The sequence below is a fragment of the Plasmodium coatneyi genome, chromosome 4 (assembly GCF_001680005.1).
Source record: "Plasmodium coatneyi strain Hackeri chromosome 4, complete sequence".
NCBI classification, from domain to species: Eukaryota; Apicomplexa; class Aconoidasida; order Haemosporida; family Plasmodiidae; genus Plasmodium; species Plasmodium coatneyi.
In genome coordinates this window covers 1,650,701-1,669,715 of record NC_033559.1, presented here as the reverse complement: position 1 = coordinate 1,669,715, position 19,015 = coordinate 1,650,701, and the positions used below count along the sequence as shown (strand labels likewise).

Here is a 19,015-nt window from a genome sequence, read left to right as displayed (position 1 = left end):
CGATTCTTCTCACCACGGAAACGTACTTCCTCAGAAACACGATGCATAAGTTGGCGAACAACGACAGTGACATAAACTCCGACGACTGCAACGAAACGGCCAAGGAGTGCATTTACGGGTTCAGCTCTCCGAAGAAGCAGAGGCGTGGTGGCAGCCACGACGATGCCGACTCGGATGCAGATGCGGTTGGTTATGACGATGCCAGTTGTGATACTGGTGCAAATTGCGATGACCGTGACGACCGCAACAGTCGAGAGAGGCACGCGGACGAGGCCCCAACGGATGGGCCAGGCCAGATGAACATTTCCGGCCTGCACAAAAATGAACAGGATTGCAAACCGGGGGGTGCGAATGACGCAGAGGAGGAAACGAATGATGAATACACGGAGGAGAGCGACGACGAAGACACCTTCGACGAGGAGGACGCTGCACAGAGTGGATCGCACAAAGATGGTGCAATACCGCACGAGAATGACCAATCATCCAACGCTTCGCATGATTCGCATGATTCACATGATCCGTGCGATCCGCACGACCCCGGAGATGAACTCTACGACGCAGAACTGAACGAAATGATCGACCAGGAGTACTTCAGAGAGCTCATCCCAGCCATCCCCCACGATACCCTCCAGGCATACATCACCTGTTTGAAAATTTTCGGTTTTGAAAGGGAAGTCCAACTGCACCGATTAGTTAACCTTCTCGGTGATTTGAGGGATCCCATTTCTGTTATTCAGGTGCTAGGTCTACCAGGCATGGGAAAAACAAAAGTTGTGAAAAGTTTTGTGAAGCTGAAGAACGTGCCCTTCGCGTATGTAAACTGTTTAATGGCTCTATACCAATCTGGTAAGTCTGCAAAGAATGTGATTTACCACACAATTCTAAAGGACCTGAGCAAAAATCTGTTGCATGAATTCGAGGAATATAAGAAGTCAAATGGCTTCACAAATTATTCATACGATCCGACCAAGTTAGTTCCAAACCATGTGTCCAACACTGATGTGTTTTTTAATGTTCTGCATAAGCTCTTGTCCTTTCGGCCTGAGGATGGCAGAGCAGGGGGGGATGCATCTCCGGGGAAGAAACGTCGCCATGGTGCCGGTGCAAACGCATCAGATGAACCGAACAAAGGGATGACATCCCCAAAGCAGCACCTCCACAAAGACAACCTGTACGACCGATCAGTTGTCTTCATCCTCGATAACGTGCGCTATTTAGTAAGAACCCACCCAGATTTATTCTACGCTTTGACAAGAATCCACGAATATATTAGAGGCCCTTACAACGACATGACTAAGGCGAATAAGACGACGAGGGGGTTATGCATCATCCTGATAAATCGATCCCCACTGCCGGATGAAATTTTTGACGGATTGCCACAACCCCCAACTGTCTGGTTTGATTCTTACACAGCGGATATGTGCAAAAATATTCTCTACCGACTTTACAACACCATGTGCTTCGAATCGCTGCTCACACACAACGACAAGGAGTTGAAGATCTACTGTGTAAAGGAAAACAAAACAGAATTCCTAATCAGAAGGAAGAACGTCATCCTAGACAACGAAGTCATTTGTGACATCTGGTGCAGATACGTAGACTACATCATTAATGTGTCGTATAAAGACTACAAGAGCGATTTCCATGAGCTGCTTTTTATATGCGCCCATATGTGGCCTCTTTTTATAAAACCCATCCTAGAGGGCACCTTAGAACCCATCGTAGAAAATATGAACGCTTTGCAGAGAAATATAGACACACATATCCGAGTGGCTACCTACAACCATGCTAGCCATTTTACATTCGAATTAATTGATTCCGTTTTTTTGAACGAAAATAATTTAAAAAACAAAGTTGACTTATCGTTCTATTCAAGAGTTCTACTTGTAGGGGCATATCTAGCTTCTAGAAATTTACCCCTAACGGATAAGCGTTTTTTCAACGCCACTGTGAAGGGAGGTGCCTTTACCCTACCCAAGAAGAGAAAAGGCAGAAGTAAAAATGAATCCATTTTAACCCTAATCGGTCAGGCGATTCCAAAAAATTTCACCTTCATAAGATGGGTATGCATAACAGACTGCCTTCTCGTTTGCTTCTTCAACGAAAAGCTAACCATGAACAGTCTTATCTGCCACCAAATAAATACCCTCATTCAGCTCGGATTTATCAGCTTCTGTTCTTCCAACAATATGTCCTGCTTGGTCCGTAATAGCTTGATGAATGGAGTGCAGTGGAGTGGCTACTGTGGCAGTGCGTTGCTAAACTCCACCAACAATTTTTCCTCCCTTGGGAGTAACATCTTTTCTGATGGCGCAAACGCAGGATCGTACGAATCGTTGGACCCCTACACCAAGCTGGTCATTCAGGTACCAGAGGACACCATCCGCAGCATCGCCAGGGATCTGAAGATCCCCCTCGATGAATTGATTCTGTGACGGGTGAACACATCCCCACAGATGAACAAATATTTAGGAATCACCATTTTGGCGGGTCCGTTGGTAACACTGCGGCGCCAATTTTTTTTTTTTTTTTTTTTTTTCCCAACTTAAACCTCCCGTTAGTATGGCTTCACTAATTTGATACACAACCCTTATGGGCGGTTCTTGTAGGCGCATCAAAATGGTACAAAAAAAGAAAAAGTAAAAAAAATAATAAAAGGGGGAAAAGAAGAGGACGTGTGGCGCCCCAACAACCTTGCACCACCCCTTGTATATCGCTACATGTCCTCCAGGACGAGCTTCGGATATATGGCCATGGTCATGAGCTCCTGGAAGAGCAGCTTGCACGCGTAGGGGATGTAGATCTGCGAAATGTTCGTCTTACTATTGCAGACGGTGCATTCGTAGGCGTTCTTGTTGATGTCTGCGATGCAGCAGAGCCCGCAGTTATCACACACGTGCACACGGTAGGCGTCACTTTCTTCGAAGAGTCTCTCCTTAAGCATTTTCGCAGATCCGTGCGAAATCATACAATCTCTTTCCATCTCTCCGAAACGTAATCCACCATCCCTGGATCGTCCCTCCGTGGGTTGTCTCGTAATCATGGTGAGAGGACCTCTACTCCTAGCATGAATTTTATCCTCCACCATGTGTTTCAACCTTTGGTAGTAAGTTGGCCCAATGAAGATCTTCGATTTTAGCATCTTCCCGTTATGCCCATTGTAGAGGATGTCGTTACCATACTTTTCATACCCAAGGTTATGTAACCTCTGTGATATTTCCTGCACAGTTATTTTAGAAAATGGAGTTGCATCTCCTTCTCCTCCTTCTATCGCAGCAACCTTCCCAGCTAGACACTCGACCAGGTGACCGATCGTCATACGGGATGGAACTGCATGGGGGTTCATAATTATATCTGGAAAGGTACCATCTGAACTGAAGGGCATGTCTTCCGTTCGGTATGTAATTCCAATGGTACCCTTCTGTCCATGTCTACTAGCAAACTTATCCCCAATTTGGGGGATACGTACTGAGCGGACTTTTACCTTAGCAAACTTATTGCCTCGGCTGTTGGAAGATAACATAACAGTGTCTATGACCCCGTTTTCATTTTCTCGTAAGCTCAAAGAGCAGTCCTTCTTGTACTGCTTCAAGATGTTAGAGGTACTAATAGTCAGTGTGGGAACTTCCAAATCGTCTTTCGTAGAACCAGAAACGATGGTGGTTCCATACTGGGGGCTACTCCCCGTGGAGAGTGTGTTTCCACTTCTAAAAATGGTGGTGCTGGTCGGGGTGGAGGAGGCAACACTTGGGGGGCCCATCGTTACTGTGCCTACAGGGCCGCTTGTGCTACTATACCGATCACTGATTGGCGAATCGGGCATAGAATCCATCATATTAGAACCTCCAATACTGGATGGAGAATACGGACTGGAAACACTCCCACAAACGCTGCCCGCACTTCCACTGAGTACACTTCCCCCGGTTGAGGAATCCTTCCCTGTGAGAAACCCACCAGGTGTAGATGCACCAGGGGTAGATGCACCAGAGGTGTAACCCATTTGCACATTGGGTACCTTCTTCTGAATTACTATATCGTCTTCGTCCTCAATATTGGGAGACACCTTTCCAATAATTATGTCGTCTCCTAGAACCCGTATCCCTGGAGCGATTAACCCATCGTTATCCAGCTTAGTGTAATCGCCTCTTTTTAAATTTTTAACAAATCTAATGGAAGGTTTTTCAAATGACTCTATGATGAGACTACCCTGTTGTTTCTCTTCACTGGTGTAGGTTCGGTAGAACACACTTCTAAAGAGACCTCTATCTATGGATGACTGGTTCATGATCAGACTGTCCTCCTGGTTATACCCTGTGTAGCACATAATCGCAACAATCGCGTTAATACCCGCAGGAAGGTCTCTAAACCGTAGGTACTCCATCACCTTGGTGCATACAAGTGGCCTCTGTGGATAGTACAACAAATGGGCTAACGTATCCAATCGGATGTTAAAGTTTGTGACGTAAATTCCCATGGCTTGCTTACCCATGGCGCTTTGGTAGGTATTACGGGGACTCTGGTTGTGGTCGCTAAATGGGATGATGGATGCACAAACGCCTAAGATTAACGACGGGTGGATCTCACAGTGGGTATAATTGTTATGGTAACCTGTACCCGTTTTCAAATCATCGATAAACATGCTAATCATGGTGGTCTCCTCCTCTTCACAGTCAATGTATTCGATGATCCCCTCCTGGATGAGGTAGTCCCAATTGTAGGTCTCCGGGTAGGCCATCATATTTTTCACATGCTCCTTAGTCAACTTGAGTTTATTTTCCCCTTTGACATTTTTCACCACGTAGAGAGGTCTCATTGCCCTACCCGAATCGGTAAAGATTTTAATCTCCTTACTGTTCACATCCCTCACGATGGAGGCCTCCGGTGATATGTCACACCTCCTCCTTAACTCATATAACGTCTCTATTAGGTTATCTATTTGGTTGAAACACCCAACCCACCTTCCATTTAGGAAGAGTTTCACCTTTTCCTTCATCAACTGGGGTGGCACTTCATCTAGCGATTCTAGACCCCACTCGAGCAGGAACTCGAAAATATTATTGGTAGATGTACCCACACTTATGTCACACATTAGGGAGAGATTCTTGACCAGACCTACGGACTGCCCTTCTGGCGTTTCGAATGGACAGATCATTCCCCAGTGGGTGTTATGCAACTGCCTCGGTTTCGCCATTTTTCCTTCCCTCCCTAGTGGCGTATTCAACCGTCTCAAATGGGACAAGCATGATGAATACGTTAATCGGTTAAGAACCTGGGCAACTCCTGTTCTTATCACCTTCCCATCTTTGTCTTTACCCCAATTTCCTGTAGCTAGCTGGTACTGCATTCCCTGCGTAATTTGTGAACAACTTCTAACCGCCCCCGCAACATCGAATGGTTTGTTGTTATCGATCTGCCTTTGTAGAACCCGTTTCACATCTTTGGCCATTTTTCTAAAATAAGTGGAGAAACTGCTAGCCATCAGCGGCCCTGCAATGTCTAGACGCTTCTTCCCAAAGTGGTCCCGATCGTCTTCCTTAATTCTTCCCAACTCGGCTAGCAACAGCCTATTAATCATGTACCCTATGAAGTATGACTTCTTGCTTTCAACCCCTGGTCCGGTCCCCATGTGAGGTAGAACCTCCTTCCGTAGAAGTTCCTTCGCGTATAAAATTCTTTTCTCTCTCGACGCCCCAACAGTGGGTCCTCTTTTACCGATGAAGTCGAGACAGATGTCCTGCGTAGGATAGTCTATGCACTCTTCTAGTGTCTCCCTCAACGTGTTAATCATCATTTTGTCGTTAAAATCGTAGACAATCCTTTGGAGGATATCCCTATCGGAGGTACAACCTAGCGCTCTAAACAAAATTCCAACGGAAATTTCCGTTCTTATGTAAGGTAAGGTAGCTACTAGTTGTCCTCCTGTCCTCACTGATGAACCTCTAGAACCCGTTTTCGTTTTCATCTTCACAGAAAAAGCAGATGTAGCTTGAGACCTCTCCATCTGAGACCTTATCTCAGCTACCCACCCGAATTTAGAAGGCTGCTTCTTCTTAAACACATAAATAAAATTATGCGCCATTCGTTCTTGTGCTACCAGTACCTTCTCCCCTCCGTTCACAATAAAGTACCCTCCCTGATCAAATGCACACTCACCCATATCAGCAATTTCGCTCTCTGGTAAACCTTTCGTCCAACAAAACATCGACTTTAACATGAGTGGTATTCTTCCCAAGTTTATCCGTTCGTATACAAATTTCTCCTTCAAAGTTTGGCTCCTTGAATTTTCATCGACCACGTAGGTACTCTGCTCAATATCTATGTATATAGCAGAGGAGTAGGTCAGATTCCTGAGCCTTGCTTCCTGTGGCCACAGATTCTTATTCGTTAAATTTCTCTCATCGTAGAATGGTCTATCTAGGGAGAGCTGGCCAAACTTTAAGGCATACATGACATTTTTGCTGTCATCCCGATCTGAGCGGTACTGTGGCTGTGGTCTTATTTCTATTGGAGGGTGCTCATCTATTATCTCCTGCATCCTGTATTCTATAAAATCGTTGTAACTTTCGATCTGCTGGTTTACCAATCCGTGGCTCCCAAAGAAGGACCCAATCACCACCCAACTGTCTTCCTCCGTTATTCGCTCCTCTTCGTCATGGTCCTCTTCCAGCGGGGCGTCTACATGGGGTGGATGATGTGTAGCGGTGATATGAGGTATGCATTCTTTATAAGGCGACTACGCAGCAATCCCCTCAGTGGACGGATCAAACAGGCACGTCCGTACGCACATGCGCCCCTCCGTGGAAGACCCATTCCATAGGTGAGCATTACCTGGATGCATATATTCGCCCGAAAAGTAAGGCGGTTCCAGTTTCACCGCCATGTTTCAACCACACAAGGAAAAAAGTAACAACGTAAAAACGAAAAAAAAAAAAAAAAAAACTCTTATTTTACACAACTGTGCTCCTTCCTTGGGTTCGTGAGAAAAATGGGACGGACGCCCTGGCGATGCAATTCCAAGTCAACCAAATTGAAACGGCATCGCGACGGCAGCTCTTCTATGGTAAAGTGACTTCTCTGTTGTCCCTCTTTTGGGGAAATTATTCCCTTTTGACTTCGCTTTTGATGCGCCTTTGGTGCCTTTTTTTTTTTTTTTTTTGTTGCCTTTCTTTTTTTGTTCCGCTCAAGCGGATACTCCAAACAGGAATTTAAAAGGGGAAGGAAGAAATAACCATCCGACAGCTTCCACAACGCAGTGGGGTGATACATACGCGTGGTAGTAAACGTATGTCCCTCCTGACGCTGGCCAAAGTGGGACGCAACAGTGCCCTCTTCGTGACACAAACGCTTACAAATGATACCCTACTTTCTTGTAGTGTATTTTTTTTTTTTATTTTTTGTTCCTCCCCATGAATGAAAGAGGATAAAATTCTCAGGTGCGTCGAATTAAACACTGAGTAGTAGGCGTACAGATTGGGGGTCGGAAAAATGAAAAAAAAAACGGCTACAAAAAGAATGAAACAAGCTTCTCTGCAGAACCGTATTCATCCCCCATGCATACAACGCATGGGCTTTCTAAAAAATTTTTTGCTTACATATATGTGCGATCGGTATGGAGAGAAGGCGTGGCACTGAAGTGGTACGTTCTTGTAGCCATACCGTTGGGGGGAAATTTAAAAAAAAAAAAAAAAAAAAAGAGGCGAGTCGTGATTCGCGCGAAAAGAGAATTAGGATGAACTAGGCAGTGTAAGTACGGCGTGCACAATTGGTTGGCAAGGTCCCCTTCGGAAGAGCATATTTTAACATCACAGCATAATCAAACGGAGTCAGCATAGTGACGCACTATAACTCCACCCCCGCCGCGCCCTATTTTTGCTTCACTTCATTTGTGCAAAAAAAAACGTATCAGCAAAATATATGATAAAAAAAAAAAAAAAAAAAAAAGCGTAGCACTTTCGGGCGAAGCAAAACAAAACAGATTGCAGTAAAATTGCTTTATGAAACATCAAAGGAACAACGCAAACGGCAGAGCGTTCGAGCATCCCGCTGGGCAACAATTTTGTAAAGTATGCATTTTTCCAGCTGGAGCAGAACAGGAAAATGCAAACATATACAAAATAATCTTCGAAGAGGCAAATACAAGAATTTGTGAATGTTTCTGTAACTCTGAGGAGAGCAAGAGAAGGACAGCACCTCCCTCCTCATCTTTTTTTTTTTTCATTTGCCAAGAAATGAAAGCATACGCAAAGGTACCATGAGTCATACACGCTAGAGGAAAATATGGACGCGCGCCACAGCGAAGAAAAAAAGAAATCTCACAGAAGTTTATAATTACCTGAGTGGCACAAATATATGCATATATATATGTGTATGTTTTACTACACACGATTAACCCCTGCGTGAGTTACCTGGACGACACAAGAAGACTGAGATCAACCAACCAGTTTGATGAGATGATGCCCCCCTTTTGGCGTTAATCTACTCTTCCCCCAACTTACCAAATCTTACACTACTTCACCTTCCCTTCCATTTCTTTTTCCTTCTTTTTGCCCTCATTGGAAATCACAACGTCCTTGCTCTTCCCACACGCATGCCAGCCCCTGAATGATATCCACACCCACCACACCACCCTTCACCCAAAATGGATAAACATGCTCTGAAGAGAAGAAACAGGCTGCTTAAAAAGAATGAAGCTCGGATGAACCTTCTGCTGGGGAAGTCGGAAGAGGCCGACGTAGAGAAGGATACGGAGGGTAAAAAGAAAGAGACCGATTTGAATACAAAACGGAATGAAGCAAATGAAGAGGGGGGACACGATGGAGGGGGAAAAAACTCCCCTTCGGAGATAGACCAAATGGCAGCTCAGAGTAGTTCCCCAGGGCAGGCTAGCACCGTCGACCCGGATCAACAAACGGAAGACAATTCCAACCAAAAGGGGGACACCACGAAAGGACATGAACAAACCCAGGAAGGGAAGCAAAAAGAGGAGAAAGACCCCTCTGGGCAGGAGAAGCAAAAAGCCGATCCAGAAGCGATCCAAAAGGGGGGCCAAAAGAGCGAAATAAAAAATCGTGCAAAAAAAAAACGAATAACCAATCACGCAGGTGATAAATCAGATAACGACCGAGACGACTATGCCAATGCGGATGACGCCAATAACCCCAGTGAAAGCAACAGCGCCAAATCAGAGGAGGGGAAAGTTAATGAGGAAGCCCCAATTGGAACCCCCAAATTTAAGGTGTCTATACGCAGACTAACCCAATTTGTATCCCTCATATTTATCGCCTCATTTGTAAGCATCGTGAAAATAAAATATTGTGACTATAATCCACTACCGATGAGCATAGAGCCCATGCGGAAGAAAAAAAAACTGCAACGTTTTATCAGCTCCAAGTTTGTTTTTTTTTTCCTTTCCCTTTTTTACAACACGACCTTTTCGCTAATTGATGTGTATGCCCATTTTGCAAAACACAACATGAGTCAGAAGGAGATCTGGAAGAACCTACAGAACCTACGGGAAAGGCTGACAAGCCAATCTGAATCTCTCTTGTATCTCCTAAATAATGGCACGACCGTTGCTTTTTTTTTTGTGAGTATCGTAAAAACATACTTGCTGCTAATGTTTTTAACTCATTTGTTTGATGACCTTTTGTACAACTACACCGTTCGCAAGACTTGGGCGAGCGCTCCCCTCCCCGCGTCGTAGCTGCGGTGCAGGGGGGTTGCCATATGTTTTGCTAATATGCCTATTTGATCATCCTTCATTTGTTATCTTCCATTTGGTATTATAGCCACTTGGTGTATCGACCATCCAACAACTATCACCCACCTTTTGCACACCGCCACAGGGGAGGAAGCCATTTCCTTTGCGCCCACCATGTGTCTATACTTTCCCAGTTCAACCAAACGGCCACGCGCTTCTTATGAAGCGAAATATTTTATGAAAATCTTCCCTATTCTGCATCCCACTTTTAAAATATTTTAAAATGAATAAATTCTCCCTAATTTTCCCCCTCATTTGTCTTTAAATTTTTTTTTTTTTTTTTTTCTTCCAACTTTTTAGCTCAAAATTTATGACCATAAAAAAAAATTATGAACTGTTCAGGTAAAAATGCGCCATTGGAGGGTCATATGGCAAAATAAAAGACCATTTGGAGTTTCCCCCCAAATGGGTAAACCTTGCGCAGGGGTACTACAAATGTTATCAACGTGTAGATGCGTAGGTTGAAAAGAAACGGAACAAACATACACAAAACAACGGGGTACAGAAAATGGCGCATGCAGACGCCGATTAACTGTGCAATGGGGGAGAGGGTGGATACACAGTTGCTACGCGGAGCGGGGATCCTTCCCCTTGATCTCGTGAAACTTCTGCGCTATGGCCTCGTGGTAGACGTAGGCCTTGCTGCGTCTGTACTTTTCGAACACATCATTTTCATCCGGGTCTGGCATTCCGCCGGAGTAAAAATCAAAGTTGGATGTGACCGGGTTGCCTTCCTCATTCCAATTTTGCGCATTTTCAATAGCTATTTGGCTAAAGTTAACGTTTTTGCTTTTTTTATTTTTCCTCAATTTGTCATCGCTGTCGTTTAGCATCTCGATCATGGAGTTATCAAACAACTCAACTGAGGAGAAGGTCGTGTTCGTATCACTGGTGTAATTTCTTTCCACCTTTTCCTTCCTACCCAAGTTCTTCAGCGCCTTATAATTTTCGTAAACCTTCATCCTTTCACTCGAATCGGATGCATCACTACTTTCGCTATTTACTGAACCTTCGTCCTTCATGATATTCCCCAACTCGTCGTAAAAGTCGTTTATCTTTTCACTCAATTGTTGAGATGTGTTTACAGATGGAGGGGTCTGGTACGTGTAAGAAATGTCTATCGGCGTGTAGGGAACAAGAGGAACCTGCATCTTCTTCCCCTTCTTAGAAATAAATTTTAATAAAGTCGCTAAAAAGCCTACAGAAATGCTTTCCGGGTTTTTATTTCTGTTGTTTTCTCCGCCCCAAGGATGATTGAAGTAGTTTTTCCTTCCCTCATCAGGGAAGAAGTCATTTTTTTTGTATCTGTCAAATGATTTGCTACCCCTGGAAAAGTCACTCGATGGGAGAAGAGGTGGAGGAGGAGGGGGCGGAGGGGGTGGAAGAATATGAGTAGTTGGAGGAGGTGGAATCTTCCTTCCGTTGAAATAGCCCATATCACCATATCTTCCTCTCTCAAAGTCGGGGGCATATCTTTGGGTGTGACTATCCATATAGCCCTGCTCACTATGGGGGGCGCCCCCCATGCCCCCGTTTGGGCTGCTGGTTGACTGGTCTGGTATTCCCTGCTGGTAGGGATCGATGTGGCTTGTTCCGTCTCCCCAGGCAGAACCACTATTACCATTATTACCATTATTACCGCTATTACCGTTAGTACTATCATTGTGGAACACACTTAGTAGCATCTTCGTTTCATTAAAATTAGTGACGAGCAATTCCTTCCAGGAGTGCACCATCTGTAGGAGGATATTTATCGCTCCGTGATCTTTGTAATAAGCACAGGTATAGCCATCCTGGATAATCGAATGGATGTAAACTTTGAAGTCTTCCAACTCTTTAGTCCTCCCATTCAGCTTCAGACATTTTAAGAGCTCATTGTATGAACAAATCAAATTTAACTTGTTCTTAAAAAATGCACACTTCAATATCCTTTGGTAGAATTGTATCGATATAGACTGACTGAAGTTTCCCGTAGAGCATTTTTTCAATACCCACTCGTTCATTACCTCTCTGCTATCTTTTCTTGATTCTTCGCATTGCTTCAGTAGATCCTGCAGGTGTCTTTCCTCTTCTGCGTTCAACTTCTGCATTTCTCCAGGGGATGTTCCATCCGTTTGGTTTTCTACATTTGTATTAACCCCACCGTAATTACGTGTATAACTGTACAACCCGTTACTCCTTCCCTCTTGATAGGTATTCTGCTTCCACCCTCCATATGGGTTGTTCTCCTTTTGGGGGTTGTAACTCCCTTCTCGGTTTCTCCCCCCAATTGGATTATTTTGACTTTGCGAAAAATTTTTGCCTCCTCCCCAGTTGCTCTGTTCCCTCCTGGGTTGATCATCCCCGCTGCCTCGGTGGCGACTTCTACTTCCACTTCGACTACAACTTCTACTTCTACTACGACTTCCACTACGACTATAGCTGTAACCGCTTCGGGGGCTACTCCGATCACTCCTCCCGCTGCTGCTTCTACGGCCACCGCCCCCACTCATACTCCTGTCACTGTCACCATACTTCTTCCTCTTCCCCCAGCTGGTCCTATCATCATTCCCATTCTTGCTCCAATTCCCGTTGTGGGTTCTAGTCCTCGGACTCATTGGGGCAGTCTTACTCTTTTCCTTTTGGATAGGGTTGAAAAGCAGGAAGGCTGCAAATAATCTCCCCCTTTGAGTAGAACTCCACTTAAAAGGGGCTAACGGGCTGGATACAGATCTCCTGCAGATACACAACTATGTTATCTTCCCATAGGGGCACCTCACCAACGGGGTAGATCCACCGTCAGATCGTCTTCTCACTCTCTTGCCAGGGTGGGTTGTGGGGTAAAGCTGCTTAACGGCCTCACAGTTGGACCGCTTAGAAAAAACACCCGCATAGATACTTGGGTAACTGCCTACCTACTTCACCTTCTACATATGCATCATAAAAGGGGCCTACTTTACACGCCTATCATGCGCGCAAAAGCGTATGCTTCACCCAGGGTTAGCAATTCTATCACTTCAACAAATGCAGGCGAGTTCTTCTCCTGCCGTTTTGGGAGGTCTTCAAAAAGGGGGAACTCCTCTGTGGAAATTTTTTTTAAATAAAATACCTATTCGTGAAACTTGGCACATAGTACGGAAAAGATGAAAAAAAAAGAAAAATAGTCTTCCCTTTTGATTTCATTTTTACGCACTTCTTTTCGCCATTTTTCCCGCCTTTTGGGGAACTGCATAATGTGACGGCGCGGGTGCCTCCACCCAATTCTGTGGGGATCCCGTTTGGCAATTCCCTGCACGGTGGGCTGGTCAATGTTTGTAAAAAAAAAAAAAAAAAAAAAAAAAAAATGTATAGCGCAATGGTAAAATGGTAAAGTGCCCAAATAGCAACTGATGTGACACCATCTGACGAGCACTACGCAAAGATCACGGGAAGGAGAGACTTTCAACAGGAGAATAATTTTGACCCGCCTGTTTTTTTTAACATTTAAGCCTGCATGAAGGCCCCCCCTTTCCTTTTTTTTTTTTTTTTTTTTTTTTTTTTTTTGCGACACGAGCAGGTACATGTAAAGAGTTATTCATTCATATGTGCATGTGCTTCGTATAGGAGCCACCGTGCGACTTTTGCGAATGCCTATCTGTCATGCCGACCAACCGTTGATGATACCAACATGCGCTTGCATCCATTTGCCATCGCTGCACCCACGGGGGGTTCTACTCCGAGTGAGAGGAGACCCCCCGTTGTACCACCTGAATGCATCTCCCCTTGCAGATGTTTCTTTTGAAAAAAAGCGTGAACATATAGAAAGCGACCTACCAAGCGCTGCATAATTAATTTTCCCTCCACCACCGTTACAACTGCAACGGATGAGCGAAGACGAGGTCATCCTTACGTGGACTCCCCCGTTCGGCGTTGTTAACTGTAAAACGTCGCATCGATGGGAGTATCATCCTGGTGAATGTATTTTTTTACGCTCCACCTCGTCGCCTTCTCTTCATTTTAAAAAATGAGGAGAGACAGACTAACAAACAGACAGACACATAAACAGAGAGAGGTAACTCATCTGGGTGAGACCCTCCAAAAGTGTATCTGTCCCCAAGTTAGTAACAGTAGTAGCACACCGCAATGATGCACATACGAGTTATGTTATTTTTATCTGCGTGCCGCGAGGAGCAGTTCCCTTCTGATAACGCAGAAAATAAATTCTACCCAGTGGCAACGTTTACAGCACCATCGGGTGTATCCCTCTCCTCCTTTCACAAAACGCAAGACACTTCATTTCATCCCTACCAAGCCAATTAAATATACTCATCCATTTTTAATACAAATTTTGTGACTGCACAGGGAGGCCTCTGGCAAATCATCGTTTAGCTTAGATTATTTATTTTACTTTTTTGTGTAAAGCCCCTACTTAGGTTGGTTTTCCCAGGGGGTGTCTTTCCATTTGCTTTACCTGTAGTCAACACAGCATCCACCTGATTACGCCTTTTTTTTTTTTGTGTGTGTGTTGTTGTTTCAGTGGAATTTGTAGTTTTTTTTTTTTTGCACCTGAGAAAGGAGGGGCAACCCATTTCTCTGCACTGTTCCAATTTATGTATAGTTCTTTAACCCCATCGTGACGTACCTCCACCTCCAGCACACACGTAACATTATTGCTACCCCCTCACGTGGAAGGTTCTGACCCAATTGTCCCTCTTCAGTAATATCACAAATGAGAAAAAAAAAAAAAAAAAAAATGGAGAACATGGATGAGCATCACTTAACCGATTCAGACGAAGGATCGGGGGGGACGTCCAATAATCAGAACAACCCAGAAGAGAAGCCCCCTCCAAAGGGGAAGACAAATAAAGGAGTCCAGCGAGGAAGCCCTCCACCGCATTCGCCCCAACGATGTGAAGATGAAGGTGCAGTCAATCCGGAAGGAGCCGACAGCGTGAGTGATGGCGGAGTGAATAGCAACGGGGAGGTGCTGGTCGGTGAAGAAAAACCAGGTGAGGACAATGCTAACGAAGAAGCACCCAATCAAGTAACAATCGAAAACAAATCGTTGGAAGAAAAACCGTTGGAGGAAAAACCGTTGGAGGAAAAACCGTTGGAGGAAAAACCGTTGGAGGGGAAACCGTTGGAGGGGCAAAACCGAGGGAGCCTCGCGCAGAGGTCCACCAAGTCGGACAGCACAAACACCACCAGCAGCAACCTCATAAAGATAAGCCAAAAAAGCGAGGAATGGGAACAACCAAAGAAATGGAGCTTCTCCCTTCTCCTCACAAATATAAAGTCCATGGTGCTAACCAACTATATCTACGTAGCCAAACGGTGCGGAATCCCCAACCAGCCCAATAAACCAGGACCAGTCCTTGCTATCAGTGTAGAAAAGGAAAACACAAACGAAGTGAAAAACCTTATTGTGCAAACCCCATGTGCATACGAAAAGTATACACTGAAGGGAAAGTTAATTCAACACAAGACACTTTACCCTTGTACGGTCACCTGTATGATGTATGGCAGCATCGGAGGGATTGGAAAGACTGTAATCTTGGGACTGCAAAATGGATGCATACTGGTTTATAAAAGCATTGAGTTTGAATGTATTCTAAAGTTAAATACAAGGGAATGTTTGGAGAAATATTTTAAGGGCTCTTCTGCTTCGTCTGCTAGGAAGCCTTTTAATAATTCACATGTAAAGGGTAGCGTCATGGGTACGTTTAGTGGGACGAATGGGGAGAGGAACTCGGGTAAGTTTGCAACGCAGGGTAACAGTCCAAACGATGCAGAAGACTACAATGATCTGTCGTATCAGATATCTGGTCTCTCCGTCAAGTCCACCTTTGCTAACTTTATCCACTGGATCATTGCAGGGAATATGCAGGGCTACATCTTCGTTTGGGAGGTGCCCAGTGGGAATATCATAAAAATCCTCGTGCATCCGCATCATCTGTTCGGCCACGTCAGGGGGGGCTCCCACCGCAGCAGTGAAACCAGCGATGACAGCAGCGATAGCGACGGTAGTAGTGATAATTCCTATCCCGATCATGGTTATGATGGCCGCAAGGATAATCCCCCGGGAAAGCGAAAAAAGAAAAAAAAAAAAAAAAAAAAAAAAAAAAGCCATCCTAAATGGAAGCAACGGTGGGCAGGATGAAGAAGTGGTGGATACATCATCTGAAAAGGAGGAAGAGCTCGACGAAGCAGATGATGAGGAAGATGGAGATGACAACGAAGATGGCTGCTTCACCCTCGAAGAGGACGACTCCTGCAGCAAGCCAGACGGGGAGGAAAACTCCAGCGAATTCTCCGGCGGCAGCTACTTGAGCGACTCGGACGAGTATTGCAACTCCACTGATCAGGACAACGGAAGCAGAGCGGGTGACACCGCCTCCGCCATAGGGATGTTACACCGTAGGAGGAAAAAAAAAAGAAAAAAAGAAAAAAATGCGCCAAACAAATGCTACGTGTCAGCCATATTAGCAGTCACACAAAAGTACGAACTGTGGGTCGCATTCGGAAGTGGCTACATAGCAGTGTACGACTTATACGACTTCCAGTTGCTTCTCTACACGTGCATATCGAAGAGCCCCATTATGGATTTAAAGTATTCCAAGCTCTTGGAAGACGTCTTCCTACTAATAGGCAATAATTACATTTCCGTATGGGACACAAAAACGCTCAAACAAATTAAAAAGGTTCCCACGAGCCACGTTACAAAAAAAAACTCCTCCCTGTCTACCCTATACCTGTTAGAACGTCCAACGTTTTGGAAAAGCAAAAAAGTTGTTCTCATTGCTGGCTGTAATGATGGATCCATCTCGGTGACAAATGTTACAAAAAAGGTGGATGGAGATTTGACCTTTTCTTATGTCCGGACATATGAGAAGCACTTCGAACCGTATGTCCCCATCAGTTACATTTGCATCCACCCCAGCATCAACGCAGCCTTCGTCGGGGATGCCAGTGGCGTCGTCTTCACGCTTCCAAGAATTCTGAACACGCTCAAGCACGACGATGCGCAAAGGTGAACCCTAAACCAGGAGCGCGTTAAACGCAACTGCAAGAGTGGCACAGATGTTAGACTGGCGTGACCACCCAGCTGTTGCTGCCGTTCCCTTGGGGTGCCACGCCTTCGGTAGTACCCCCCCTTTTTTTTTTTTTTTTTTTGTAAAACACCTTTTTAAATACCACCAAAGTGAAAACCGTTTTGAACATAATTGTGTTTGGATCCACCAAGCGGATTGCTCCGTTCATATCGTTACGATTCCTGCATAACAATTCTTAAAGGACAAATTCGGGTTCAAGACGCAGCAGAGGCATGCGCAAAAATGGTCGTCCCTGTGTGGTGATAAGCACCAAAGGGCACATGCATACAGACACAAAAAAAAGAGGTGAAAAATTCCTTCGGGTTTCCCATATGGCACAGTGCATATGAACGTGACGGGATGCACCTATTAAATCGTGCAAACAGTTGAACGGGAAAGCGCAGATGGTTAGGTGGGTCGATTGAGCCGATACACCCGCGTGACTACCCCTTAACCGAGTCATTCGCTATACCCACCCGTAGGGAAAAGAAAACAATGGCAGAATCAGCAGCAGTAGTAACGATAAAGCTACCTTTGTTAAGCGCCTCCATGGCCCCACCACGGTAGCTCCACTCAGGAGATGTGCCACTCCACGGGTTACACTAAATGGGGAATGAACTCCTCTACCGGTAAGGTGACTCTACCCCCTTTGCCATGCTCATCTCCAGCATCTTATAATCCTTGTGATGATTTAGCTGGTTTATTAGGTTAAACTCACACATCTTGAGGTAGTCCATGTCGTAGCTCTTGTTACCCTCCTGCTTCACCACCAGAAGCAGTTTCCTCAGCTGCTTTTGTCTGCTGTTCCTCTCCTGAAATGCGCTCCTCCTTTCCTGGCTTAGGTCCTTTAAATATTCATTTTTCTTATCCATCCATCCATTAAACTTTTTTTCCACGTTTGCCTTATGTTGTATTTTACTCTGCAGTTGCTCCTCCATTTTGTTCACTTCATCCTCGAGTATGTCACGTTCCAGCTTGTACATCTTCGTGCTCTCCTTCAGTAGGTTCAACTTCCCTTCCAATTTAGAGCTAAACTGCTCCTTGTATTTGGATTCGCTTCTCTGCATACTTAGCTTTTTAACATTGTTACAAAGGTGCCACTGCAATAGCTCCCTTTGCTTTTGCAGCAGGTTCAGCTGCTTTTTTAGGGCCTCATGCTCCTCTTCTTCCGTTATCAGTATGTTTTGCAATTCACTGTAATTTTTCACCAATTTGTGATCCTCCTTGTTGTTCCAATTGGGGTTCCTCACACCCTGCTCGTACGTTATCCCGTTCGAGTGCAGCATCCCCTTTGAGTCCAGATAGCGCAACTTCTTCGCGTTTTTCCCCCTCATTTTGTAGACAAAGGTTCTGTTTGACGGGGTGCTCAATTTAGGGAAAAACAAACACAGGAAAATTACACACACGAGGGTGAACACAGCTATTCCCACAATGAGCTACCAAACCGTGTAAGTAAAAAAAAAAAAAAAAAAAGGACACTGTGGAATATGCATCCCCCTTTTCCTGCTTCAAACCGAAGGCTTCCTTTTGGGAGAGGAAGAAGATTAAGTCGTCTTCCTTTTCCTAGGGGTGCCCAACACACACACCTCTCACATTTCAACGACGTTAGCGTGGTTTGTATGGAGGTCCAACGCAGGTGAATACAGAAGGGTGTACCCGTTCAACGCGCAAGGAACAGCGACAAATTGTTCATTGCGTCTATTTAAAAAGGGAGTAACATTTTATGTTAGAGAACTAAGCAAAGACGCATTCGATTATTCACTAATGTTGCGCTTCTTTACTTCGGGATGCACTGCACACAGTTTGCGAAATACAAATGCAAGGAGTTCCTTCAATTTCGCTAACGAGCAACGGTTATTACTTACTAGCCTTATTCTCACATCCGACTGTTTTATCTTCACATTGGCAGAATAGTTTTGCACACATTTTTGCGTAAAATAGCTGTTTTTTTTTTTTTTTTTTTATAAAATAACCTTAACTGTTCATATTTCTTGCCGTAAAATAGCTATTTTTTTTTTTTTTTTTTAGCTAGCCAAGAAGGGGAATACCAATTTTAACACAACCATTCTTGGTGCTGTTCAAGGGTCTAATGAGCATGAACGTGGGCAAATTTTTCGTAAGTTCGAAAGAACATAGGAAACATTTACAGAGCGAATTAGTAAAGAAGCTACCCAATGGTGTAAAGCTCAGGGGGGGGTAGACACAT

General features: G+C 44.7%; 5 protein-coding genes across 5 annotated transcripts; 3 read left to right on the top strand and 2 right to left on the bottom strand.

Moving 5' to 3' along the window:
• Positions 1 to 41: 41 nt before the first annotated feature.
• PCOAH_00009430 (Uncharacterized protein) lies at positions 42 to 2,435 on the top strand (the record flags this gene model as incomplete). Its single annotated transcript, XM_020057752.1, has 1 exon — positions 42 to 2,435. The coding sequence occupies one exon, from the start codon at positions 42 to 44 to the stop codon at positions 2,433 to 2,435; it is 2,394 nt and encodes a 797-aa protein (XP_019913287.1).
• Positions 2,436 to 2,716: 281 nt separating this feature from the next.
• PCOAH_00009420 (DNA-directed RNA polymerase subunit beta) lies at positions 2,717 to 6,880 on the bottom strand (the record flags this gene model as incomplete). Its single annotated transcript, XM_020057751.1, has 2 exons — positions 2,717 to 6,675; positions 6,829 to 6,880. The coding sequence occupies 2 exons, from the start codon at positions 6,878 to 6,880 to the stop codon at positions 2,717 to 2,719; spliced, it is 4,011 nt and encodes a 1,336-aa protein (XP_019913055.1).
• Positions 6,881 to 8,638: 1,758 nt separating this feature from the next.
• On the top strand, positions 8,639 to 9,703 carry PCOAH_00009410 (Uncharacterized protein; the record flags this gene model as incomplete). Its single annotated transcript, XM_020057750.1, has 1 exon — positions 8,639 to 9,703. The coding sequence occupies one exon, from the start codon at positions 8,639 to 8,641 to the stop codon at positions 9,701 to 9,703; it is 1,065 nt and encodes a 354-aa protein (XP_019913087.1).
• A 4,768-nt stretch (positions 9,704 to 14,471) lies between these two features.
• PCOAH_00009400 (Uncharacterized protein) lies at positions 14,472 to 16,752 on the top strand (the record flags this gene model as incomplete). Its single annotated transcript, XM_020057749.1, has 2 exons — positions 14,472 to 15,771; positions 15,845 to 16,752. The coding sequence occupies 2 exons, from the start codon at positions 14,472 to 14,474 to the stop codon at positions 16,750 to 16,752; spliced, it is 2,208 nt and encodes a 735-aa protein (XP_019913184.1).
• Positions 16,753 to 17,432: 680 nt separating this feature from the next.
• Positions 17,433 to 18,143, bottom strand: PCOAH_00009390 (Uncharacterized protein; the record flags this gene model as incomplete). The annotated part of the gene is made up of 1 exon (XM_020057748.1): positions 17,433 to 18,143. The coding sequence occupies one exon, from the start codon at positions 18,141 to 18,143 to the stop codon at positions 17,433 to 17,435; it is 711 nt and encodes a 236-aa protein (XP_019913088.1).
• Between the last annotated feature and the right edge of the window lie 872 nt (positions 18,144 to 19,015).